Source organism: Carassius auratus, chromosome 19, assembly GCF_003368295.1.
Source record: "Carassius auratus strain Wakin chromosome 19, ASM336829v1, whole genome shotgun sequence".
In the NCBI taxonomy this organism is placed as follows: Eukaryota; Metazoa; Chordata; class Actinopteri; order Cypriniformes; family Cyprinidae; genus Carassius; species Carassius auratus.
Window position 1 is genome coordinate 14,394,276 of NC_039261.1, and position 26,911 is coordinate 14,421,186.

At 36.0% G+C, this 26,911-nt stretch overlaps 2 protein-coding genes across 2 annotated transcripts; both read right to left on the reverse strand.

The window, feature by feature from the left end:
* Positions 1-606: 606 nt before the first annotated feature.
* On the reverse strand, positions 607-9,210 carry LOC113119515 (proline-rich transmembrane protein 1-like). The gene is made up of 4 exons (XM_026289052.1): positions 8,868-9,210; positions 6,453-6,811; positions 5,286-5,477; positions 607-4,220 (listed from the first exon to the last, which is right to left on the reverse strand). The coding sequence occupies exons 1-4, from the start codon at positions 8,884-8,886 to the stop codon at positions 4,044-4,046; spliced, it is 747 nt and encodes a 248-aa protein (XP_026144837.1). The 5' UTR covers positions 8,887-9,210; the 3' UTR covers positions 607-4,043.
* Positions 9,211-9,626: 416 nt separating this feature from the next.
* On the reverse strand, positions 9,627-26,853 carry LOC113119516 (helicase SKI2W-like). The gene is made up of 29 exons (XM_026289053.1): positions 26,841-26,853; positions 26,457-26,578; positions 26,233-26,354; positions 25,978-26,095; positions 25,246-25,360; positions 25,098-25,172; positions 24,966-25,019; positions 24,662-24,819; positions 24,417-24,581; positions 24,178-24,323; positions 23,097-23,243; positions 22,916-23,000; positions 22,733-22,839; positions 22,489-22,635; positions 21,291-21,390; positions 20,985-21,197; positions 19,734-19,844; positions 19,515-19,626; positions 18,021-18,139; positions 16,975-17,106; positions 16,684-16,821; positions 15,615-15,719; positions 14,705-14,840; positions 14,432-14,558; positions 14,136-14,346; positions 13,118-13,228; positions 11,970-12,188; positions 10,720-10,860; positions 9,627-10,529 (listed from the first exon to the last, which is right to left on the reverse strand). Exons 1-29 carry the CDS (start codon positions 26,851-26,853, stop codon positions 10,329-10,331), a joined length of 3,750 nt encoding a protein of 1,249 aa, XP_026144838.1. The 3' UTR covers positions 9,627-10,328.
* Between the last annotated feature and the right edge of the window lie 58 nt (positions 26,854-26,911).

Genomic DNA, 26,911 nt, shown 5'->3' on the forward strand with positions numbered 1-26,911 from the left:
AGCAAAAACTATTTTTGCTGTTCAACAGTAGTTTTAATTATCAACATAACACGGTTTTCAGAACCATTGTGAAATAAAAACTGCTAAAAACACCCCTCCCAAAAAAAAAAACACTGTAAATGAGAATCGTTTTTAAGAATAAAAACTAAAAATTTTAATTACAGAAACAAAACGTGGTAAAAAGCTTTGCTTACAATACAGAACAATCTAAAATAACATTCTCACTCATGAAATAAATGAATAAATCCCGAATAAATGAATCGTTTTTATTTTCTGATAGCCATCTTCACTCCCTCTGTCAGATTGAATTTGATCCACAGAGCGACAGATGCCCTCACAGATTGAGAAGAGCTGCAGCCCCCGGCTATTACTGTACACCACGCAATAGATACAATATGTAAATGAGAGGATTTTAAGAGGCACTGGCGCCCTCCTATCAGTTCATCAGTTATGTGATGTGGAGATACACTATAGCTCCAGTGGCACAAGGGAAAAAGATTCAGAGATGGAGAAGAAGAAAAAAACAGGGCAACTAAAAATAGCACCTCTGAGACAAAGAGAAAGGCCAAACATTAGAGAGAGGCAGAGAAAACGCAACATGATCGATTCTTGCACAACCAGGTACTCCTCTTTAATTCAAATCACTGGATTCATACACGGGAAATCAATGCTTGGGCTCATTGAGAGGGTAAATCTCACAAAAACATGTCACAGTTCACATCCAAAATCAAAGGAAAAAGCAAAATCATTAGTTCACAGACATTATTTCACAGAGCCATTTTTGACAAACTCTCAGGATGTTTTTCTCTTCTGAGAAATTCTCATTAGATTTGCAATACGATAAGAAATATTGTTTTTTTTAATGGGAAAAATGGTTGATTGCAATCAAAGTTAGGCCAAAAATAAATAATAGTCCTTAAATAAGCTTATTCATGCAAGTATAACTTTATATCTTTTTCCACTGACTTGAACATGTTCTTGACAGGTTTGTGTGAGATCCACCTCAGAATAAACCTCTAAAAGCACACAAACACAAGGGAGCTCGCAGCTTTTTATATAAACCTACCACATTTACAAGCTCAGAGAAACTGTGTGCAGTAACTATATGCAATCAGATCTCAGTGGCCATGTTTATAATAATAAAGCATTTGCTTTATATCACAACTGTGTGAAAAAGCATGTTGCTGGGCTAATTATAAACAGGAGTTAGGTTCACATCAACTGTACAGTGTTTGCACAACTTTAAAACACCAAAATAAAATGTATCAGACTAGCTTGTCTTAATAACAGACAGGATTTCTTTTGAATCTATGCTCTCTTAGTTAGAAAACAAGGGTCATATTTTTAGCCCATATAAAGATGAACATGTGCAATCACACCTCTAACATCAGAAGTCCTTCAACAAACAGATCAGCCAAACACTTGCAATATACTGCAAGCCATTTGTTCAAAAATAGATCCGAAAGCTATTAGAAATCGATTAAAGAGAGCAGGAAAAGAACGATATGACACAGTTCGAATTACACCAGCAAAATAAATACTTAAAATTGAGTGTCATGGCAGAAGAGGACAGAAAGTAAGAGCTCAAAATGGATGCAAAAGATGATTTTCTCCCATCTTTCACATTTGGACACTTGTTTATCAAAACTGGCTGTTCTCTTTCTAGTCTTTCACTGAAACAATGAAGCTCGTTTTACTCTCGGCATGTAGAAATGTAGAAATCCTAAAGCTTTATACATAAATGCAAAGATTGTCCACTGAATCCATCCAAAAATGAAATTCTGGCATTACTTTTATATCTTTATGTCTTTCTTTCGTGGAACACAACATATAGCAGATTCAGTCTTTTACAATAAAATAAAATAAAATAAAATTATACATTTTGGGCACTATGTTACAAATCTTGCAAAGCCAAATAATATATTGTATATATATATAATATATAAACTATGTTTTTTGGTCATTTTGGGGGCTCAACAGCTTCAGATTATGGAATTATCAAGATTTTGGTCTATTTCTCCTTTTATGCTCCATAGAAAAAAGAAAGTCATAAATGTTTTTGGACAGCCATGAGTGTGAGTAAATGAAAATATTTTGGGTAAACTCTCGTTTGAAAACAAAGAGTTTGACAGATTATACAGTCAGCTACACAAACACACACACACACACACACACACACACATATATATATATGTATATATATATATATATATGTGTGTGTGTGTGTGTGTGTGTGTGTGTGTTTGTAGGACCACTCTAAGATTGTTTTGTCCTTTTCATTCAACCAAACCATTGTGCTAAATGCATTAACCTAACAAACTACAGCTAACTGACAGCAGCATGTGAGGAGTTTCAATGAGGTCCGAACTTGAAGCAAGTTACACTCTCATCTACAAAGAAGTGAGACAGACTGGCTACTTGCTTGCTGAGCATAAAAGTGCATATTATCACATGCGTCATCAAAATATGCCAGCTGAGCAATCATCTGTGATGACTGACTGTTATCTAGGAAAGATAACCAAATATTTCAGCACAACAGTTTAGACCTATGATTACATATTTCAATAAATATAGAAGTATCAATTTAATACACAACTGAATAATTTAGTGTTTAAACGATAAATAATACAGTAGTTCACAACACACAAATCTCATGTGTTCCTTCAATGAAGAGCCAATTTACAGCAGTCAATAATGAAGTAATAATTTCACCCAAGAATACATTCTTTGAACACCTCTGAACTGGAATGATTTGAGACCGGTTTGCACACAAGACACTTGGGAACACGTAGGCCCAAGACATACACTACGCAAGTACATGAACACAAATGCTTTTAGCTATTTTCACATATTACTGCATTGTAAACTTGTCAGAAATTCACAATGATACGCAAATACACATTGCACTTCTCAGTGTTGCCACATGGGGTGGTATACATTTGTATAAATTGTTTTCTTCTGGGTTCAGTGTATCGTCATGGCAGAGTAACAGTTTGCTGAGTGTCTCAGCTTTCAAATTTAGTAATTTTAAAAGAAATTAAATCAACAAATACAGTTTTGTGGCTCTGTAAAGTGTCATGACAGATTGCTATAGCGGCATGTGAACAGATCGTATTTTCATACTTACTTAAAGCATGAAATAAACATGAATGAACATCAGAAGGTATTTTATTTAAATCGTGGAATGACGTCAATAAACCATTTTTCAAGTTTATTAAATCCACCAATGTTAATCTACTCTCATTTGATCCCAACAGAACTGCATGCATGCAACACATTAGCCAAGTATTAGCATCTGTGTTTGTGTACTGCGTAGAGTAGACTTCTGGCCTTGGGTTTCAGAAAAGAAACCACTGAGTAATCAACACTGATATACACTCTTCTGAACCACACGACAGAAATGAAAATGTTACTTATTCCAATAATCTATTAGTCGTTCGACTTATTCAATACATTATTTTACACTTTTCAATACTTAGCGTATAGAAAACACAATTTGGCCACACTTTCAGTAACTAAATTTGTCGGTGCATCCCGAAAAAGAAATATATTATCCTTCTAAACCGATAAATGGCACAAAAAATAGATGGAATGTTTTGAAGATCAAAAAACATAATTATACCAAAATTATTTTCTTGTAGTACTTTTGTGTTTCTTTTAAAAAGTAACATTTTGGCAAATTTCAAGAGCAAATGATAACACACCTGACCTAGCTCAAGTCTTCAGTACGCTATATTTCTAACTACTGATCTAGAACAGGCTTTTGTTTTGGAGAAACAGGAAGTGTTCAGGTCAGTTAATGAGAGTGTGAGCGTACACTGCTTACAACATGGTCGATGTGCTGTGTTCCCAACATTTAACCATTCCGTCAAACTATTTTGTAACTAATACATGGGCAAATGGCTGTAAAAGCGTATTTTGGACTGCAGATCAGGATGTGGTGTCTTGAGCATCAGAAGTGTGCTGTGTGACAGAAAAAGCAGAATACCGACTGGAATGATGGCCTGGGGTCAGGATGGGAGGTGCGTCCCGCGCTGTGCTCTCTAGGGCTCCCAGTCGTCATCGTGGTGCTGAGAGGCGATGATGACCACAACCGTGAGTATGGTGCAGAGCACGATGGAGGCGATCCCCACCGCCAGACTGATAAAGGAGAAGTTACGTGCCTCCCGCGAGGCGATCTCTGCTGTAACCATATCGCCCCGAGCCACAGCCGTACGCACCTGAACAAAGAGATTCTCTTTAGCAGATATCTAGGGCAATAGAGTAAACACCTGTTCACACCAAATCTGAAATTATTACATTAAATTCAGTTAAATTGTTTGATGCCGAGAAAAAACGTAATTGGACAGAATTCGTTAGATAATTTAAAAGACAAAAAAATAAAAGACAAAAAATATCCTATAATAAAAGGATAAAATAACTGTTCACACTAAGTTTGAAATTAAATTGAATTAAATCGTTCAGTTAAACCGATGCAACGAAAATGTAATTGAACAAACACCAAGTCTGAAATGTTTTTATTAAAATACATTAACTTGTTTGAAAACCTAGTTGAACCAAATTGTGTTTACATTTTTATAAATTCAGATTTATTAACTTATTTGACGTAAAAAAATAAATAAATAACTGAACAAAATTGTGTGAATCGTTTATCACGTTGAAATGTAACCACTAAACACATATCACATAAAAATGCTGTTTGGTAGATATCTAGAAAATAAATGGATAAAAATAAAATGTCTCAAAGCAAGTGTGAAATTAAATTAGTACATTAAAATAAGTTGTTTGATCTCAAAACAACCAAACTGAATGAAATTCTGTGCAAATTATTTACAAACAACCACTAAACAAATGTGAAAAATTTTTTTGGGTAAAAATCTAAAAAAGCACAATTGAAAAGTCATGAAACTTTAAAATGCATCAGAAATGGCAAAAATGAACATCTGATATGGGTTTCAGAAATGGGTGTGGCAAAATGGCTCACCAGCGCCACCTATACGCTTTCAACGGAATGCACCTTGAGCTACGTTTCACGTACATGTATGAAAATCGATACACACATGTAACACACCAATACCTACAAAAAAGTCTCCAGGTATGAAATCCGAATCCCAACAGAAAGTCGGTTATTTAAATGCACCTATTTACCTGGTGTTAAGAGCATGTGTTTAGTTCTTAGTAGTTCAGTTGTGTGAACAGCCAGAATGCAACAGAAATGATATCCGTGATCACATCACATCACAGCCCTGCTGACATCACACACACATCTGTCTGGGCTCAATTACCTGCACGGCTTTGATGATGGCGATTATTCCTGTGGGCCAGAAGCAGCAGACAGTGGTGAGGACGGCGATGGGCAGGTAGTCGTGAGGAGGACGACGAGACTCCATCAGAGCAATGCCGTTGGGCATATGCATGGCCATCTGGCCGGGGGCAACACCTGGATGAGGTGCACCGTTGGGCATGTAAGGCTGCGCCTGAGGGAAAAAAAATTGAAACTGATGGACAATTCTGATGCATAATCACTATATTTTTACTGGAGAGGCATTATTCCCTTGAAAATTCCTTACATTTTTGACTGGCAATTTTTGTTTACGTTCTTTAGCAGCATAGGAACTGAAATAGGTCTGAACAGTTAATCGAAATAAAATAAAAATCATAATATGCCGGTTAAATTTATTTGTGCATAATTACCGATATTTTTGAGTAAAGACGTTTTCAGCCTTCAACAAGAATGAAAACTTTCCAAACACACTGTCTACTAAACATCAGTTTTTCCGCCAAAATCAAAGCTCTAAGGTTTAGCATTTGAAAGTGAAGAAATTAACACATAACTATTATTATTATGACTTTACTATTGTAGTGTAAAATATTATCATAACAGTTTCTTTTTTAATTACCATATTTTTTTTTGTATTTAAATATCACAGTTCGAAATGCAGTTTAAAACCGAATCGCAATATATGACAAAATTAATTTTTTGGGGGGAATAATTGGATAAATTGCAGCCTTGATTTATTTGGAGACGAACTAGCTTTTGCTATGGTAAAAAAGTTTATTACCGAGAACCATGCATTTTTACTGGTATCTAAACCTAAAAAATTAAATATCTATTCAACATTTACTATATCAGCCAAGAAATGTCAAGGTCTTACTAATATTGACAGATAAGAGTTCAATTCTGGATATATCAAGCATATCATCACCCCTGGTATATTTCCAACTTGGAAAGGTATTTGTCCTCCAGAGATGCAAGAGGCACATCACATTTCACATGATCTTCTAACTATTCTGCATACTTTATTTAAAGAGAGATTTAAATAAAAACACATCCTGTCAACAGAACCCTTCACCTCCTTATGTTTAACTACTGTAGACTTTTGTGTCCCGCTCTCATACATCTGGATTATTCTGTGCAGTTTAAACATCTTCCCAAATTAATCCCCACTCACCCCTGTGCCTATGGGATAGACGGGCACGTAGGCCGTGCAGGGCTGCAGCTGGAGGGGGTATCCCGTATGTATATAGCCCACTGGGGGATGAGGGACGGTGCCCACTGGTCCGTGCGTCTGCACCGGGTATCCGTTCGAAGCCCCCTGGGGCCCGAGGGTGCCGCAGTGGAACTGGGTCTCCTGCAGGTACCCCTCTGATCCAGGAGGGGGAGGGGGAGGGGGGTAATTGGGCTGTTGGCCACAGCCAGGTGGAGGAGGATGTGGAGCCATGTTGGGGTCCTGGGCAGGGAGGTAAGGAGGCGGAGCCATCTGCATCATCGGCTGAGACATGGACTGCCTTCCCGCTGCCTCCTCCAATCCTGAGCCGTGACACAAACACAGTCATACACCACAAATATTCACACCAAGGACGATAAGCATAAGAGGAGCTGCATATCTTATTTAAAAAGCCAGCTATAAGCACAAAGATAAAGTTATAATTCTACGTAAATAAGGAAGTTTACACGATATAATTGGAATCACTATCAGGATGATTGTTTTCAATCTGCTAAACGACAAAAAACATTGACAGCCAATCAGAATCCATCTGACTTTAAAAACATTTAAAGCAGCAGGTGACAAAACTGCATGCAGTGCTTCCAATAAACAGAGCATGATCATCCAGTGGTGTAGACGCTGATACATTTACAGTTAAAATTAGCTTTATACAGTAGTTATCATTCTTTGTGTACACAGGCTTTAGGACACTGATACACATGACATTAATTAAAAAAGAAAACATTTGGAAAATTTAAAGATAATGGATAAATAAATAATTTCTATTTCGATTCATTCTACATGTGACATCAATTTAAGACCTTTAGTATCTAGATGAAAAAGATGGCTAAATAAATACTGTATAAAACAACAGATTTAAAGTTGTTGAATGCATAATATGAATGCATATACAATTATCTAGGAGCATTTTGAGAGTACTCCCTGCAGAAATATTTGCTGTGATTTGCTCTGATAGGTCTCTGGAGGTTTTTTTATTTATTTATTTATTTATTTGCAGAATTATTGTTAAAGTAGTTTGTAACCATCAATTTTGCTTTTAAACACAGTCTTTAAAAACTATTGGTCTAAACAAAAGCATATACCACTGAATAACAAACTCAGAGAGCAGCAGTTCTGTCTTTAAATCAGTTTCCCTATGATGAAAATGAATGGAATTTTTAACCCAAGCAGTGCACGCTATTATTAATTAGACACATTTCCATTAAACTATTCCATTATAATCAACCTGTAATATTCATTTACAAATAAAGATTTAAAGAGATTTACACCAGCGTATGACACCCAAGAGAGTTCAGTTTGTGTTTTTTTATGTGTAAACGACCACATCTTTATGTAATCCTTCACAATGTCAGCAGTACACTGTAGGCTATTGAGTTCATGAAGGAATGGGGGGTTCAGGCACTGCAGTTCATATTTCCTTCATTTTAAGGTGTATATATATATATATATATATATATATATATATATATATATATATATATATATATATATATAAAATAAATAATCTTGTCTATTTGTCTCTTTTTTTTTAACATCCAGCAGATTCGGTATATTAAACAATGAATATGAACAAAAAATAAATATGTTTGTCTAAATGCGTTGACAAAGAGATTTGTACAGATGCAAGGCATTGACTCATTACACTCAAATAATAATTTTTATCTTAAAAAAAGATTACTGGTAGGTTAATCCAAAAGGTTCTTGTATGTAAAACATATCTGCGTGATTTCAGTGATTTGGGGCCCTCCCTCGGTCGCTCCGGACCCAAGGGACCTCGTGCCTGAAATAGGGCCTCACACAACACCCTTTAAACCACACACTGCTATAGATGCCTCTTCTCTCATTTAATCAGTCTCCACACAGCCGCTTCTAATGTGGCCTATATGTTAAACACGACCCTATACCTGAGAGAATAACTGACACGACGGCTGTGTCTCAAATACTAGGCAGCTGCCTACACAGACAGCGTGTACGGTGATCATCTGATACTTCAATTTATTTCGAAAGGCACATGTACCCCCCAAAATGCGCAGCAAATTAGATTATAACAGGCAAAACTGCCTCACACGACTATCGACATAATTCTAGGCGCTGACAATGATGCCTAGATAGGCAGCTCGCTAGGATTTGACACACAGCCTAAATATTACTATATATAGATGAAATAAAGATGAACAATGAAAAAGGGACAGATTAACAACATTCATGAATAATAGCGTTTTAATATCGCAGATTGTCTCTTATTTATTTTATAATAAATAACGTTAAATAACCTTTGATTTAAATGAGTCGCCCAGCTGCATAAACAATTTTAATTAGCTGTGGTATGACCAAATACAAAAATAGACTTTTTTTTACCGTGTTTTTCCGACGACATCGCGTTTATTTATCCGTTTCGATGATGTTCAGTTTGTCCCTCCAGTAATAATAAAACCCCAAATCCAACCAGTGCGTCTGGTTTTGTGTCGGATCACAACAGACGATGCTGATGGTTTCTTTAGGCTAATTATAACGCATCTTCCGATGGTAATCCTGATGTGTGTTGTGTAGAGCCTGTGTTATCTGGGTGTAAAAGCGACTGGATGTGTGTTGCTGCTTTTCTTTTCTTTATGTCCACGGTCACACTGCAACATCCAAAGCAGCAGCAGCAGAAACTAACGCATCCAGTAACACTGAATTAACCACAGCTTCTTAAAGAGACAGTAGATCCACACACTACTGCATCCTTGCCTCACATGTTGATATGATTCATTTAATAAGACTAAAACTAATAAAGTCTATTTACAAAAAGATATTAAGAGACGGAAATTTAACTCCACTACCATCGTTATTAATAAACTACGAAAACGTGTAATTAGCTTAAATAGACATTAAAATATTACAATCGCACACTGTTTTAAGAACATACCATATTTATTTATGATGGTTTTATTATATAATATCTGTAACTTTAGTATTGGGTTGTATGCAGCTTTAGGCTTAAATCTAAAAAAAAAAAAAAAATCTAATTTAAATATTTTTTATTTTCTGAAATTAGACCTGAACCAAAAACGGTTTTATTAATATGAAAATTTGGCCTATATAAGACATGTATTTGTAAAATATTCATAACATGGCTCTATTATAAACTGTTTATTTATTGAAAGCAGAGTAATACTGAAGTTGATATAAAAGTATTGAGATACTGTGAAAACTAATCAAATATTCTGGACTGGGAAGACCAAATCTAAAACTTAAAGAATCATAAATTGAAAGACATATGATCATTCCCCGTGTATTAAAATTGTTTCATCCTAAATGATGTGGTTACAGTGGCTGATCTGAGGGCTAATTTATTATATCTTTTAATTTATGAACTATATTTAATGATAAAAAGTGTGTGCAGAGCAGTAATAGAGACAGCAAAAATGCAGTGCAACCAGAATATAAAAACAGCATTGTGCATGAAAAAAGTCAAATAAAAATAATAAAAATGAGAGAACAGCAATGATATCGACACACAAACATAAAAGAAACACCACTGCAGTTCTCTTTAACATGCTCACAATGCAAATTTCTAGATTTTCTGACAATACGGATGAAACCAGTTTTCCACATACAGCTCATTTTATTTCTGTACAAGTAGTTACAGTTCATGGCTGATGTCAGTCTCCATTTCATATTGAGTTCACCTCTTTGGTCAGGTATGAGGGGTGAATTACTCCTTCACTCAATGTAAACATGCTCTCAGTAATTCAAGTACAGTTTCTCAGGTCCATATTCTGTACGCTCTATTTTGTATCCCAATCAACACGCAAACACACTCTGCCTCTCTCTCTCTCAGTGTGTGTAGAGCGAGGCGGTGAACACAATGTCTCTGCGTATGGCCAGTGAGGCTCTTTCCATCTTGCTGCCCAGGACGGAGTCGCCCACAATGCGTGCAGCCTGTCTCACTTCCTTCAGGACCTCGTCCAGCCTCTGGATGCAGCGTACGATCGTCCCCTCCTGCACATCTGTCAGCTGGGCAATCTCAGCAAACGGCTACCAAACACAAAAACATCATTATGATAGATAGATGGATGCATGGAGTTTCATAATTAGGTCTTTCTTAAAAGATAAATGTGTCTCTATGATAGTATTAAATAAAAACTATAATATCAAGTGAAATAAATGAGCAACATATTAAGGCCACCGTGCTGACTGGATCACGTGTTTTAAGGTCAGTGCTCACCATGCCTCTTGCCCAGCAGTACACAACCTCAGTTAGGCCAAACTTGAACTGGGCCACAAAGTCTTCAGCAGTCTGAGGTATCCCACAATCCCTCTGCAGCTCACCGATACGCTGTGCCACGCTGAGCACTTGATTGATGCCCTACAAAAGCAAGAAAATTGAACAATTATTTAGAATTGTATAATACACACACACACACACACACGTTTGTTTTAGTGAAAAGTGGGTTCATCCCATAGGCGTAATGGTTTTTATACTGTGGAAACTGTATATTCTATTGCCCTACACCAACCCTACACCTAAACCTAACCCACACAGGAAACTTTGTGCATTTTTACTTTCTCAAAAAAAAAAAAATCATTCTGTATGATTTATAAGCGTTTTGAAAAATGTGGACATGGCTTATGTCCTCATAAGTCACCCTCTCCTTGTAATACCTGTGTCATACCCATGTCGTTATACAGAGTTGTGTCCTGATATGTCACAAAAACACAAAAAGCATTTTCAAGTGGTCTCTTAAGTTTCTCCATAGATGTTTATGCTTTGTATAATATCTTAATTATTTACTCATCATTTAATATGTTATCTTCCATTAAGGTTATTGTTATATGTGACAAACACTGATTAATTCAATGAATTAAGTTGCATCTTGTGTTATTAACCAAACTAGATGGCCTAAACATCTAGATTTACATCAATCATAGCGTGATCTCTCAGTCCAGCACTGCATCGGTTTCTCTTGTCCTGTGCTCCACTCTCGTCTCCATCTGCTGTCTAAGTGCTTACACAACCAGAGCAAGGCCGGCGAGGTAGTCAAACAGTCAGACTGCAGCTCCATTACCTGAACGCCCTCACCTCGCAGCGTCTGAACAGCAAGGGCTTTCTCACGGTCGCCTACGAGCCTCTGTGAACTCTATATGTGTGCTTCACAGTCTTGTGTCATGACTTATTCACGGTCCCTTTAAAGCAATTCCATGTTTCTGGGCCGTTCGACAACACACACCTACATGCTCGTGTGCGACTGCATCCTTCGCTAAAGGCATAAAGCTAAGCATCTCTTGGGTGTCGAGCTCAGAGAGCCGTGTAAATTCACATCTATCCATGACCATGATGACAAGAGTATCTGATGCTTTATATTCTAATGGCTGTGGGCTCACATGAAATGTTTGATGGCCATAATGTATTAGCATGTGTAATCTCAGTTTTCCATCTCTGGCGGCTGTGGGAACATGTGGCGAGCTGTGCTTTACCTCCTGTAGCGTGCTGGTGATGTGCGGCTCTATCTGGGTGTTTTGTGTGAAGACGAGGCAGGACAGCAGGGCGGCGCTCTCCTCGGGGGCGAGAGGACTCAGTGTGTTCTCAAACAGGAGTTCGGTCAGGAGCAGCTCATGACTGCTGATCTGACACGCCACACGACCCTTCAGCTGAACCGCCCCAGTGCTGTCCACATACTGCAGCGCTTCCAGCACCTGCCAAAACAGCACTATACCGTCAGCTCTGACTGTGCTTATAACATCTGGGACAATAGCAAACATTTAATGGTGAAAAACTATTTAATGACTGATGCACAAAAACAATTAATAAAACAAACAATATCAGGTCTTCTTTTTCCATAATTAAAACCGTTGACATTTTCCTGCCTCATGTTTCAAAGGCATTACACTGTTATCTGTTCTTCTATTGTACATACAGTAATGATTTAACGGCAGATTTCACTTATAATTAAACTCCAAGGAACAGTTCACCCAAAAATTTAAATGCGCTGAAAATGTACTCAACCAATGTAGATGAGTATGTTTCTTCATTGGAACCGATTTGGAGAAATGTAGCATTACGTCACTTGTTCACTAATGGATGCTCTGCAGTGAATGGGTGCCGTCAGAATGAGAGTCCAGACAGCTGATAAAAACATCACAATAATCTACACCACTTCAGTCCATCAATTAATGATGTGTAAAGCTAGATGTGTGTGTTTGTAAGAAACAGATGCGTCATGATGTTTTAACGGTCGCTTCTTGGCAAAATATGAGGCTATAATTTCTATAATAACGCCCATCAACTGTTGTGCTTTTTCATTGGATAGAAGATTTTATTTTAGCCGATTTTAAGTTAAAATGCTAGATTTCTTTTCTTACAAATATGCATCTTTTCCCTTTACAACATGTTAATTGATGGACTGGAGTGGTGTGGGTTGCTGTGATGTTTTATCAGCTGTTTGGACTCTCATTCTGACGGCACCCATTCACTGCAGAGGATCCATCAATGAGCAAGTGACATAATGCTACATTTCTCCAAATCTATCCCAATGACTGTGCATTAAAAAACATATTACTGTGCTACTGAAACATATCCATTGATAATGTGGACATGCAGCAGAATGAGTAGTAGATGGACTGACCTTGATTCTCTGATGGTACTCAGGAAGCAGTGTCAGTGACTGATCTGACACCAGGAACAGAAGCTTGTCGAGCTCTTCCTGTACACACATCCTCTCCTGCACACGTGCAAACTGAGCAAGATATTCACACACAGAGAGAGAGAACATGAAAATGAGTTTATCACTCTACTCCATCAGCGCTCTGCAGAAGGCCAAGGCTGGAAGTGATTACTGAGAGCTAATGAGACACAGCCTTATTCCTCGCTGCCACTGTCACACTCCATAAATGAGAGTCTTGAGAGAGTTACTGTGCCAAATTACTAAATATAGATGAGAAAATACAGCCGAGGATACATTTAGATTAGAAATGATTATTTTTTTCTTTAGTCTGCACAGTGGATTTGGACATGACCTGAAACAGAAGGAAAAACACTACCAACCAAAGGTTTGGGTCACTAAGATTTTTTGTTTTTGAAAGAAGTGTCTTACACTAGTTATATTGTGAAACATTATTGCAATTTAAAACAACTGTTTTTTTTATTTGACAGGGTTTCTGCAGGCTTTATGAAGACAGGTTTTTAGAACCAATTAAAAAACTTTAAGGAATAAATTTTTATAGAACACAATTCATTGATGTGGTCTGTAAAGGTAAATGTCTTGTATTAGCAATGCTTCAAAGTATAAAAATGCAACCACTTCCAACAGATCCAGAGAAAAAAGTACATCAAAATATCAAAATACATTTACTTGAAAAGCAAAAAATACATAAAATAAGTCATCTTGTTTAATGAGAAACTGATCAAAATGATTTGAGTTTGATGATTACAACAACAACAAATATCTTCCAAAAGGCTCAGAAAAAAATCTATTTAACTCAAAAGGAAATCATGTTAAAAGCATCTTCTTTTTTTTATGTTATATATATTTTTTGATTTAGTTATTTATTTTTGATTAACAGAATTAAAAAAAAAAAATCTCACTGACCCCAAATGTTTGAGGTGTAATGCATGAATGTGCCACATGAGAACGAGAGGCAGACCTGTTCAGTGAAGGTGGGCGAGTGGATGCAGTGGAAGTCTTTCAGACAGTCCTGTAACACTCGGAGCCTCATCACTCCCTCCACCACATCCACACCCTTCAGGTGCAGGTCATTCACAGGGTCAAGGGTCGTAATGCCGTTTGGATTGGCCTCAGCCAATCGCAGGAGCTCCTGAGTTGCTGTAGAAATAGCCTGACCCGGTGGATCAAGTCTAGAAAAGGAAGTTTAACTATTATCAGTACCACAATTCAGCAAATGCAAAACAATGGAGATGAATACATACAGCACGTACAGACCTGAAGCGTGGCTGCTGTCTCTTATTGTAGTTATCGATGATTCTCTCTGGGATGACCTTGAGGGTTTTGGTTGTGATGGCAGAGATGTCCTGCAGCTTCAGTTTCTGCACCGTGTGACTGCAGGGTCCTACACACACAGCCACACTGTAAATTATGCTTTAACCACAAGAGAAGCTGTAGAAGTAGGTGAGACGTTCGTGATGTCATTTAATGTGTGGGCAGGTAAGATTCGGGGGTGGATGTGATGCTGTGTGTGTATGTGTGTGCGCTCACCCTCTGGAATAAACAGTGAGGTGCTGTAGATGGGATGGAAGGCTTTATTAGACTGATCATCACCCGCTGCCTCCTCATTACCCTTCTCACAGATCATGAGAGCGGTGAACATGCGATTGACTGCATCGTTGGACACCTGATGGGAAAGAGAGAGAGGAAAACTAATACGGGAGAGTGAGGTAAGATGTGCAACTTTCTACTTTAGTGGTCCTCTAGGAAATACACTACTGTTCAAAAGTCTGGGGTCATTTTTAAAGAAATAAAACACATTAAATTGAACAAAAGGAACAGTGCAGAGAGTTTCGGAATATTTATATTTCAAATAAATTATGTTCTTTGAATTTTATATTTATTCTTTTTTTAAAAAAGCATCATGGTTTCCACAAAAATATGTTTTCAACATTGATAATAATCATAAATGCTTAATAAGCAGCAAATAATCATAAATAGAATGATTTCTGAAGGATCGTGTGTCACTGAAGACTGGAGCAATGATGCTGAAAATACAGCTTTGCATGATGGGAATAAATTCCATTTTAAAATATATTAAAACAGAAATAAGCTCTTAAGTTGTTACGATATTTCACAATAGTAGTTTTTAATCATATATATTAGTAATGCAGCCTTGTTGAACATAAAATACTTCCTACAAAAACCTTAGTGAAAAAAAAAAAATACGGCCATAGAAAATAGAAATATGAGTCTAAATAAAACAAACTATCCGGCTAACTGTGTGACGAACCATTAAGGAATAGCAAAATAACATGCATTCTAATACAACTATAAACACAAATAAGTAAAGCAACTAATTCACATTTCAAAAGTATGAATAATATTGTAATAGCATCTGCAAAAGTAATAATAACAGTCCCCCAACTGAAGATGTGTTGATTATTGAGTCTGTCCACACCTGTAGAATGACTCCCAGTGCATTGTGATGCTGGCTGTTGTTCACCATCACCACCCTCCCCACAGACAGAGCTTTGAGTCCATTCACTGACTCCAGCACAGCTCGCTGACACACACACACACACACACACACACACACACACACACACACAGGGACAGCAGTATTACTAAATAATAATATACTTAAATAATTACAAAATATATATGGTATATTTAAACTATCTAAATGTAATCATAATGAATAATGTTTTATTTCATTTAATGTTTTATTTAATTGAAAATAAGTTGTCCTTTTTTGCTTTTATTTCACCTGATATGATAACAACACAGAATTGTAAATATTTTAACAATTTAAATCATATCAGTGTTATTTTAGCATCATTTCACTGAAATACTAGAATATTTTTGAACAACATGTTTAATTTGTTTTAATTTTAAATTATATTTGCATACTTTCTATATTCCATTTTTTTTATATTAGTTTTAGTGAATTTTTAAGATATCTTTGTAGCTGTTTTTTTATATCAGTTTGATTTATTTTGGTACATCAAATTAAACAAAATGAAAATAGAAATGTTTTCATACGTGTTTTTTTTTTACCATACAAATGTATTTTATTTCAGTTAATGTAAAAAAAAAGGAATCTTTTTTTTTTTTAATGGCCTTAGTTTTATATCAAGATCTTTCTTTTTGTATTATTTGATTAATTCAGTTCTGTATTTTAATCTAAAATTAAATTAGCTGGTTTATAAGTGAATATAACTGCTCAAATGCTGGGAATCAAGTGTACAACTCTGTGATAGTGCTCACTGTGATCATATCAATGTGTGTGTGTGTGGTTACACTTTATTTCAAGGTCTCATTGTTACAGTAATCACATATTTAAGTACTGAGTTATATGTATTAACTACATGTACTATATGGTTAGGCTTAGGATTACTTGCATGTAAATATGCATAATTCATTGTTATTACATTGGTAAGTACATGTAACATATGTAACGAGGACACTTTTAAAATAAAGTGTAATCGTTTGTGTGTGTGTGTGTGTGTGTGTGTGTGTGTGTGCACCTGCAGGCTCTCTGTGGTGATGCGCAGCTCTGTGATGGTGTGGTAATATGACAGTATATCAGATAACTGCCCCTCCGTGTCCAGTGGAGGGAGAGAGGACAGTGCGTTTCTCAGTTCACTTATTCTCTTCTCGTGAGCCTGAGCAACACAAAGACAGGGTTTCATTACATTTCATCACATATTTCAGATTTCCGCCTGTAAGACTGAATTACAGAGGCAGTTACTGGGGCATGCAAACCCCACAGACATTTCGCCGTCATGCAGGGACTGCTGGGAAATGAGGCTGTTTACCTGCGTGTCCCTGTGGTTCTCCGAGAAGCTCCTCTTCATCATGTCGGTGACCCTCAGGGCCTCCACACGCAGCAGATTGAGGATCATGGTGTAGGTCAGTCTGAACTGAGACTGCAGCACAGTCGGCTTCCCCTGACACAGAGAAAAACACCACACTCCATCTCAGAGTTTAAACTACAGTAGTATGGCTTTAAAACATGATAATCAAAACCAATCACATGGGTTTTTTTAGCAGCGTATCTGAGGTACAAGCTGTAAAGGCACAGCCCTATTCTGGAAAAGGGGGCGGGGAGCAGACGCTCATTTGCATTTAAAGACACATGCACAAAAACAGCATGCTTCTGCTTCCATTAAAACAGGCATTTTCAAAATGATATAATACATTATCAGTGGGGTATTTTGAACTGGAACTACATAGACACATTCTATGATATGATAGGTCTCCTGTAGATCACACATCATCGATACATTGATTGCTAATATTTAAACTAAGGCTATGGCGTACAAACAATAACAAATTGGCTTCAAACCATGAACATAATAGCATGAGGACACAACGTAACGATGTGTGCATCATTGTGCTCTTTGTGCTCATCCAGGGTAAATCAACATCAGCTAACTGAAATAAGTACTAACATTTAAAAAAATAACATGTAGAAATATTTGATAACACTTCACATAATGCTTAACAAAGTTAAATGCATCATAAAAGTATTCATAGTGTATGTTGCAATGCATTATATCTTTCCATAAATAACGGCAAACAAAATTAAAACATAATAATTTTTGGAGATTTGTCTGATGTGTTTTAATGCGTTATACTTTCTAAAGTTTTCAAACAATGAATAGATGAGTATTATAATATAATATGACTGTGGTTACAATCATTCACTGCATTGTACGGTGTATTACAAGGCATAATTAATGCATTAAACTACTTTCATAATGCATTATATATAAAGGCTTTAAGTAAGGTGTTGATGTATATGTTTCTGGGTTTGAGTCATCCTGAGGAGAAGAGAGATGTAGGTGTTAAACACACTGACCAGCATCATGGCGTGGAGGTCACCCATTTCATGAACTCCAGCCTTACAGAGGATGATAACGGTCCCTGTAGCATCCAAACCTCTTCTGCCAGCACGGCCCGCCATCTGGATGTACTCACCTACACACACACACACACACACACACACACACAAACACACAGACACAGACACAGACACACAGACACAGACACAGACACAGACACAGACACACACACACACACACACACACACACACACACACACAGTTTTACATATATTAAACAACAACGCTGAGCCTTCTTTTTTACCATTTGAGGCCATTAAGATTTTTTTGACATTGTGACACTATTTTCTAGATAATTATTCAGGGGAAAATATCTGTGAATTTTATTTGAGGTTAAAATTTAGTACAACGAATATTACCATGATAGTACCATTTAAAACAAGTTTCAAATCAGTTCGATTTCACTAAATGAAAAGTGCCAGTAAATACATTTATGATCTTTAAAAGTTTTTCTGTTTCAAATAAATGCTGTTATTTTTCAACAGTTTGCACAAACATATTACTGTTTTTAACATTGAGAACAATAAGAAAAGTTTCTTGAGAAAGTAAAAATTAAAAATTACATTTTAAAATACATTCAAATATTCAAACAGTGTTCTTACTGTATCTTTGATCAAATTTTAAAAGATTAAGAAATGCTAATTTTTTGAATGGCAGTATATACTTAGAATTACCTTTCACAGTTAATATATCTTTTTGTTTTTATTACAGTATTTTTTTTTTTACATTACAATAGATTACTGAGAGTTTAATTGTCATAAAAATCACTTCCTAACAATGTTCTATAAATGGGTATCTTTTTTTTTTTCACCGAAGTAAAATTTTCATTTCAGTAAAATGCATAATTGTCTTAAAAATTAAAAATAATAATTTATCACTTTTCTTTATTTTAATGGTGGGGGTGAAACGTGACCCAGACATGCTTTTGATATGTATCGTGCACATTTCCCCAAATGTTTTATGAATATCTATTTTTGCAACATGCAAAATGCTTTCAACACAATGGCTAAAACAGGGTCTTCTTAACTCAGACGTGTGCTGCATTTATAAAAGCAGCCAGCTATACTCTCTCCCTCTTCCCTTCTCCATACACACTATTATTAACAGAAAAACAGACCGAAGCAAACTCAAGCATCTCTCTCTCACACACATCAAAAGCGGTCACATGTGCACAAACATCTGTATCACTCCAGCATAATTCATCTGCTCATTCATTAGAGACGGCTAAAGCATCATCAGCAGCATCTGTCTGCCTGTAGCGCCTCCGCCAACAAGTATCTGACAACTTCTTATAATGTCTACTTTTATGATAATACATTACAAATCAATTATCATTTCAAATGAGGAAACCTGCAACAGGCGTGCTCAAGACACGTAAGGCAGGAAATGTTTGGACAAAACAGGCATTTTGTTGTTTGAAATGTAAGACCGCAGAGGAGCTGTGTCTTTACCTGGCAGCAGGTTTCTGAAACCGGTGCCGTCGTGTTTGCGGATACTGTCGAACACCACGGTTCTGGCTGGCATGTTCACACCCATGGCAAACGTCTCTGTCGCAAACAGCACCTGGAAGAGAGAAAGATCAACTTTTTTTTTTGTCTTCAAATATAGCTGTAAATAAAGCTTTTCTCTATTCATAAATATAGCTTGTACAAAACGTCTGTAAAACAAACCTTTACTAAACCTCTGGAGAAGAGCATCTCAATAATCTCCTTCAGGATCGGCAGGATGCCGCTGTGGTGAACACCAATCCCTCTCTTCAGCAAATCACGCATCGACAGGATCTGTGGGGACAAAACAACGCTGATAAACACTCTAGGGTGAACATTGACAAGGCTGATTAATCAACAAATATACTGCAATTTTGAACCTAATGCAACCAATCTGTTTTCAAATTCATTACAGATTTTGTAAAAGGTTAATGCATATCTTTGATTTTCAAATATGTTTAAATATGTTTATATATATATATATATATATATATATATATATATATATATATATATATATATATATATATATATATATATATATATATATATATATTTAAAAATATATTCAAACCAAAACCAGCTTTCTTATTTCACAATATTACAGATTTAACTGTATTTTTGGTCATATGGTCACAACCTTAGTGAGTATCTTTACTTTACTTAATTTTACTTAAAGCCGTTAGGTATAATGCATTATAAAAGGTATTTATAATGTACTCTGCAATGCATTATATCTTTTCGTAAGCAATTGTTACCAAAGTTAAAATGGATTATAATATTTGCAAATTCACTGTTGTATCTGATATTGGTTGTTTTCATGTGTTTTTACGCAAAGATGTAACAATGAATAGATAAGTGCTATAATATATAATAAGATGCATTACAAGGAACAATTAATGCATTAAACACTTTTATAACCCATTTCATATAAAGGCTTTAAGTGTTAAGTCTTCGAATTAAATAATGCATTTTCTTTTATTGCATTACAGTAGTAAATAATTCTTTTTTTTTTAACCGTCATGAGATTTACTATTATAATGCAAAAATGCATGATTTAATTTTGAAAGACAACTCGAAGTATACACTTCTATTTAGTACACACTAAATAATTTAGGACAGTTCAACAGAGCAAAACATCTTAAAGTCCTAAAAATAGTCTTCAAGTTAAAAAAATAAAATAAAATAAAATAAATTAATTAATAAATTAAATATATACATACATATATATATATATATATATATATATATATATATATATATATATATATATATAGTGTTAATTTAATTTCAGCATTTCTGTTTGTTATCATTAAAGTGAGTTAGCGATCTGTAATTTTGTATGATGTATAATTTATCAGCATTATATTGGATACAAGTCACCTTGTTTTCCAGATATCAGAATCAGCCAATGAAACCCCAGATGTCCTGTACCTGCGGTAGCTGCCGGTCGCCTCCTCTCAGCCTGGTCAGGCTCTTCTGCAGGAAGGAGTGGATCTCGCTCTTCTCTATGGAGCTGGTGAGGTCCAGCGAGGTCAAAGAGCGGGCGTTTTCATCACAGCGTGTCCGAGAGAAGGTGAAGGCCACCACTGGAGTCTGCTGCCTCTGAGACAGATAGTTCAGCAGCGTCTGCCACACGGCTCGGTCCTGGTGGATGAAGAAACACCGTGGTAAAAACACTGTAGTTGTTAGAAATAAAGACCTGTTTAAAAGGAAACGATGAGAGGTTCAGACACTGACCTGACTGGCTGTTGTGTTGTGCTGCGATACGTTCTTTGTGCCGAAAGACTGTGCGTGTTTACTAGTGCGTTCCTTCTTGGCATCCACTGCAGCATAGTAGCTGAAAAACAAAACGTCGTTTCAATTTGAAAGCACTTTTCTATAAGCTTTGTAAAACTTCTCCTGAAGTCCACTTACAATGTAAGTCAAAATATATTAATCAATTAATCTTTTTTGTGTGTATATGTAATTTTATACACAATTTTCAACCCTTAAATATTAATGTTGTCAAACAATTAATTGCATCCAAATTAAAAGCTTTTGATTAAATTATATTTATGTGTACCGTGTATATTTATTATGGATAACTCCATACACACACAAACAGTATACATTTTGAAAATATTTACACGTTTATATATTCATAATATTGTTACATTTTATATTATATATATAAATATATTTAATATATAAACATACGATTTTATTTTAAAATATATACATGCATGTATATTTGCATTAGCATATTTGTATTTATATTTATATATGCATAATAGATATACACAGTATACACACACATATTATGTAAACAAAAACTTTAATTTTGGATGCAATTAATTGCGTTTAATCATTTTGACAGCACTAATAAATACATTTGAGTTGAAATGTTACCTTTACATTGCATTCACAATATACTATTAATTGATTTATTATTATTAATCCGCATTCCAAATGTATTTTCTCTATTTTACATTTTCTTTCATTTATTATTTCAAATAAATGGCGTTACTTTGAGCATTCTATTTTTTAAAGAATTCAAAAAAAAAAAAGATCAAACAAAAACATAGCAGATTCCCAAAAATATGAAACAACACAACTGTTTTGAGCATTGATAATAATCAGAAATGTTCTTGAGCAGAAAATCAGCATATCAGAATGATTTCTGAAGACTGGAGTAATGATGCACAGGAATGATTCATTTTTTTAAACATATTATTTTAGAAAACACTTTTTTAAATTGTAATGATATTTCACAATATCAGATTTTGATTCTATTCTGGATCAAATAAATGCATCCTTGTTGAGCACAGCTATTTAAAAATTATTTGAAAAAGTTGAAGTACACTGACCTCTAAACATCTTGAATAAATCTGAAATGCATTCTTGCTTATAAAACAAACAAACAAACAAAAAACAGCAACTATCTGACTTAACGTACCCTTTAGTGAGGAAGTGTCCAGTGGAGTCCAGCAACAGGAAGAGCTCTTTCTGAGTCTTGGTGCTGTTGCCGGTATACAGATAGTGCTCGAGAGGAACAGGCCTCTTAACGGTGCTGATCACATAGATGGGCCGCTTCTTGATACGCCTGAGCACAGAGAAAGCACAGTAAAGCCCTATGAGCCACACAATCTACAAAGAGCAGAATCAAATCTGGTTTCATGGCTTTGATGATACACACACACCCGATCCATTCACTGAACTCCACTGCGTTTGGCACCGTGGCACTCAGCAGGATGATGCTAACATGCTCCGGCAACATGATGAGCACTTCCTCCCACACCACTCCCCTCTGACAAACAACAACATCACATCAGATCTGAATGCAGCAGAGAGAAAGCCTTGCATTTTTGAACTCAAATCATCACCTCTGCGTCATTGATGTAGTGAACCTCGTCAAAAATGACCCATTCCAGATCTCGAATGACCTCGGAGCCGTTATAGAGCATGGATCTGTTAGGAGGAAGACATGCTTATTAACAAAGGCCGTGGAAAAAAAGATGGATTGTGAGTAACTGACACAAAGGCCTGCTGCTGTTGGATAGTCACCTCAAGATCTCCGTGGTCATGATGAGGCACGAGGATTCAGGGCTCAGCTGGACATCTCCAGTCAAAAGTCCCACGTCACCGAATGTGGTCTTGAAGTCTCTGAACTTCTGATTGGACAAGGCCTTGATGGGGGATGTGTAAATGGTCCTGTCAGGAGTTGACTTAGTTAGCACATTTCACATACAATGGGAACTCAAAGTGCTTTCCATTTAGGCTTTTAACACAGTTTAAAAAAGATCACCACCATTGCAATTACATTTTTATAAATAAGTAATATTATTATTTTTTTAATCAGTGAACATGCATTTTATTTTAAGTGCCAATAAAGCACTGCTATTTTTGTATCAGTGATAATCTATCATATATATATAATTTTTTTTTTTTTCACTTTAATTTGAATGAAAGTTTATGGAATTTAGCAGTTTTTTTATTTAGAAATGTTTTATTTAGTTTTTATTTATTTGTATTGTTTTAGTTTATTTAGTAATTTTAATACTTCAAATTAAACCAAAGTTAAACTATAGAAATATTGGTCTTGGTAACTAGCTTAAATAAAATAAGTAAAAAATAAATCATTTTTACATTTAGCTTTATTTTGGTTAATTATTTTTTTATGGTTTTAGTATTATTTTACAAACCTGCAGTAAAGACATGTATAACCTTACAAAATATTTCTATTTTAAATAAATATTGTTCTTTTGAACTTTCTGTTTCATCAAAGACGAAAACATATTTACAGTACATTAAGCAGCACAATTTCATCACTGATAATAATAATAAGAGTTTCCTGAGCTTCAAATCATCACATTAGAATGATTTCTGAGGGATCACGTCACACTGGAGTTCTGTTGCTGAACATTCAGCTTTCATCAAAGGAAAAAATACATATTTTAACATGTGGTAAAATAGAAATGAGCTCTTTTTAATTGGAATAATATTTCACAATTTTAATCAAAGTAATGCTGTTTTGGTGAACAAAAGAGACCAGTAAGACCCCAGTCTTTTGAATGGTAGTGTAATTAAAATAAAAGAAAATAACTGACATGATGCAGTCAGTAGACTCTGGGTCTCTCATACACACCTGGTCATGTGCTTCTGGGAAAGTGCAATGGCGTATTCAGCCACCACGGTCTTGCCGGCTGATGTGTGAGCCGCAACAAAGACAGAGTCATGAGCTTCGAGCCGGAGAATAGCCTGCTTCTGAAACACATCCAGCTCGAAGGGATACTGCGGGAACAGAGAGAAAAAAAAACAATCCAAAAACTCACAAAACCCACAGCTTTGACACTGCAAGACGATGAACATACAGTGAGATCTGACCTTGAAGGCTGGATCAGGGATTCGCTTGTAGAAGTCGTCACAGGGTGAGCTGATGTCCACAGGAACGGCCCATTTTCTATCGTCTCCCTTGTCTTCTTGCTGCGCTTTCTTCTTTTGCTCACTCAGACGCACTGTGTTCGCTGAAGGCTGAGAGTCGGCTGAATCCTGACGAGTGCATGTGGTTATGAAGAACATGTGTTGGGTAAATAAACCAATGAGAATTCTTTTCTACAAGTTCTACACACTTTAATTCCCAGATCCTCTAGGCTGTTAGTCCTGGGCAGTTTAACGGTCTCCTCTTTTTGGGAGACTCCCTCTTTCTCCTCTGGCAGGGCGTCGATGACATCATCAAAGGTCGACAGAAGGGACAGCAGGTTGACCTCAGTCTTCGTGCTTTTGGCGTCTAAAGGCATTAAAGAGATAAACGATAATCCTGTCATCATTTACTCATCCTTATTTCGCTCCAGACTTAGAAAGTCAATGCAAGTCAATTGTAACCAACATTCTTTCAAATATCTGTACATGCAAAGAGCAATGACGAAACCCGACCTTTGTCACTGAAGTCCACACCAGCCTTCAGCCCAGGAGGAACCGTCAACAAATCTAAGGCAAGAAATAACTGTCATGGTTTCTTTTTCTATCTCTCTCACACCCACTCACAGAATTAAACACACCACCAACCTTTCTCAAAGTCAATGTCTTCTTCCAGCTCGGACTTCTTCTTGATCTGTTCCAGCGTCAGTTCTTCCATTCCAGCTGTAGGAGGACAGCAGAGTGAAAAACTGGACCATTTTGAAGCAGTTATGAGAGCTGTATCTAAATACTGAACCTGGCAGGAATGGGTAGTTTGTGTTGCTCCCTCTCAGGCTCTCTGACGGGGGTCCAGGTGGTCTTTGCAATGAGAGAGAATTTTTGGCAGACAATGCTGTGTCTTCTAATAACACCTGACATAAGAAAAAACAATGTTATATTCGTTATAAAAATGTCATTTTTTATATATATATATATATATATATATATATATATATATATATATATATATATATAAAAAAAAACATTCACTGTGAATTAAAAAAAAATAATAATTATAATTTTATTTTACAGATGAAGAGCATATTTTAGGCTACAGCTATTAGCAGCAACTCAACCAGAAATCAATATATTGTGTTTATTAATGTTTTAAATTAGCTTTTATTTTCAGTCTTCATTTAAATTTTACTTTAGGTTTTTGCAGTTTGTTTGTATTTAAATATTTATATTCAATTTATATTTGTGTCAGTAATTATTTGTAATATTTTAACTATTTCAACTACCTATACCTATACATATATATATATATATATATATATATACATATATATATATATACATATATATATATATATATATATATATATATATATATATATATATATATATATATATATATATAGGTAGTTGAAATAGTAGTACCGGTATATATATATACACATTGCCAAGGCAACTTTTTAAAGTTTGTTTAAAAAATGGAATGAGAAACCAAACTTCAAGATGGACAAAGGTAAATGTGCTCCAGTGTAACCTCAGTGAAATCCAGCAGCATGCCGGTGGTGGGATCTCTGACCACAGACAGACCCGAGTGCAGAGGAGACAGTGAGCAGTGCAGGAGAGAGTCCACCTCGCGCCCTCGCGTGCTTATCCTAAAGGACACATTTGTAATTGACAAAACTGAGTATAGATATGATAAATATATATATATATATATATATATATATATATATATATATATTGCAAAGACAAGCACTATGTTCTGCAGGTGTCTCATGTCATGTCATACTTAAGGAACTTATGGAAGGCATCATCTACATTGTGTACAGGGAGCCACGCAGGGTCTCGGAGGAAACGCTTCTCTACCTCTGTTTTCAGATCCAGGCACGTAGGAGGGAGACCATGGGGGAGCTGAAAAAGAGAACAATTCCCCAATGTAAAACAGAACATAAACGCAAAGTTTGCATTCAGAAATGAATAGCATTATTATTTTAAAACTGTTAAAGGACTAACCGTGCTGTGTGGAGGCAGGGGCCTGTTTTTGGGCAGTGGGTGTGTGATGAGCTCAAATCTCCCCGAGCAGCCCATCTCCAGCAGAGACAGGGGCAGATCATCAGGACCCACCGGGGGCAAGACTACACACAACAAAACAACAGTTCAGCAGGACTACAGGCAAATACAATGACTAAAATACTCCGAAAACCTACGGATTTATCACTGTCAGATGGAGTTTGGCAATGCAGTTGGCTGCTGAGCTGGCTGTCATATGAGCGAATTATAACACAAAATAACTAAATCCTAAACTGGCTGCTAATCGTGTTAAGACACCACACCAGGTACACACCCAGAATTACAAATCCCCCCCCCCAAAATAAACTACTATTGTATTTTTCATACCTATTTTGTCCATTTCACTCTGCAGTTCTTCAGTGTCAATAAAAAGTTACAGTCTTGCAGGAAGCTGCGCA

Excerpts from the sequence above, each read along its gene's own strand:
- LOC113119515 (XM_026289052.1), bottom strand. Across the intron at positions 5,478-6,452 it reads TCTATCCCATAGGCACAGGG|GCGCAGCCTTACATGCCCAA; the intron begins GTGAGTGGGGAT and ends TTTTTCCCTCAG. Across the intron at positions 4,221-5,285 it reads CCATCATCAAAGCCGTGCAG|GTGCGTACGGCTGTGGCTCG; the intron begins GTAATTGAGCCC and ends CTCTTTGTTCAG.
- LOC113119516 (XM_026289053.1), bottom strand. Across the intron at positions 23,244-24,177 it reads TCCCAGAAGCACATGACCAG|GACCATTTACACATCCCCCA; the intron begins GTGTGTATGAGA and ends AACTCCTGACAG. Across the intron at positions 12,189-13,117 it reads AGTACCATCAGAGAATCAAG|GTGCTGGAAGCGCTGCAGTA; the intron begins GTCAGTCCATCT and ends CTGTTTTGGCAG.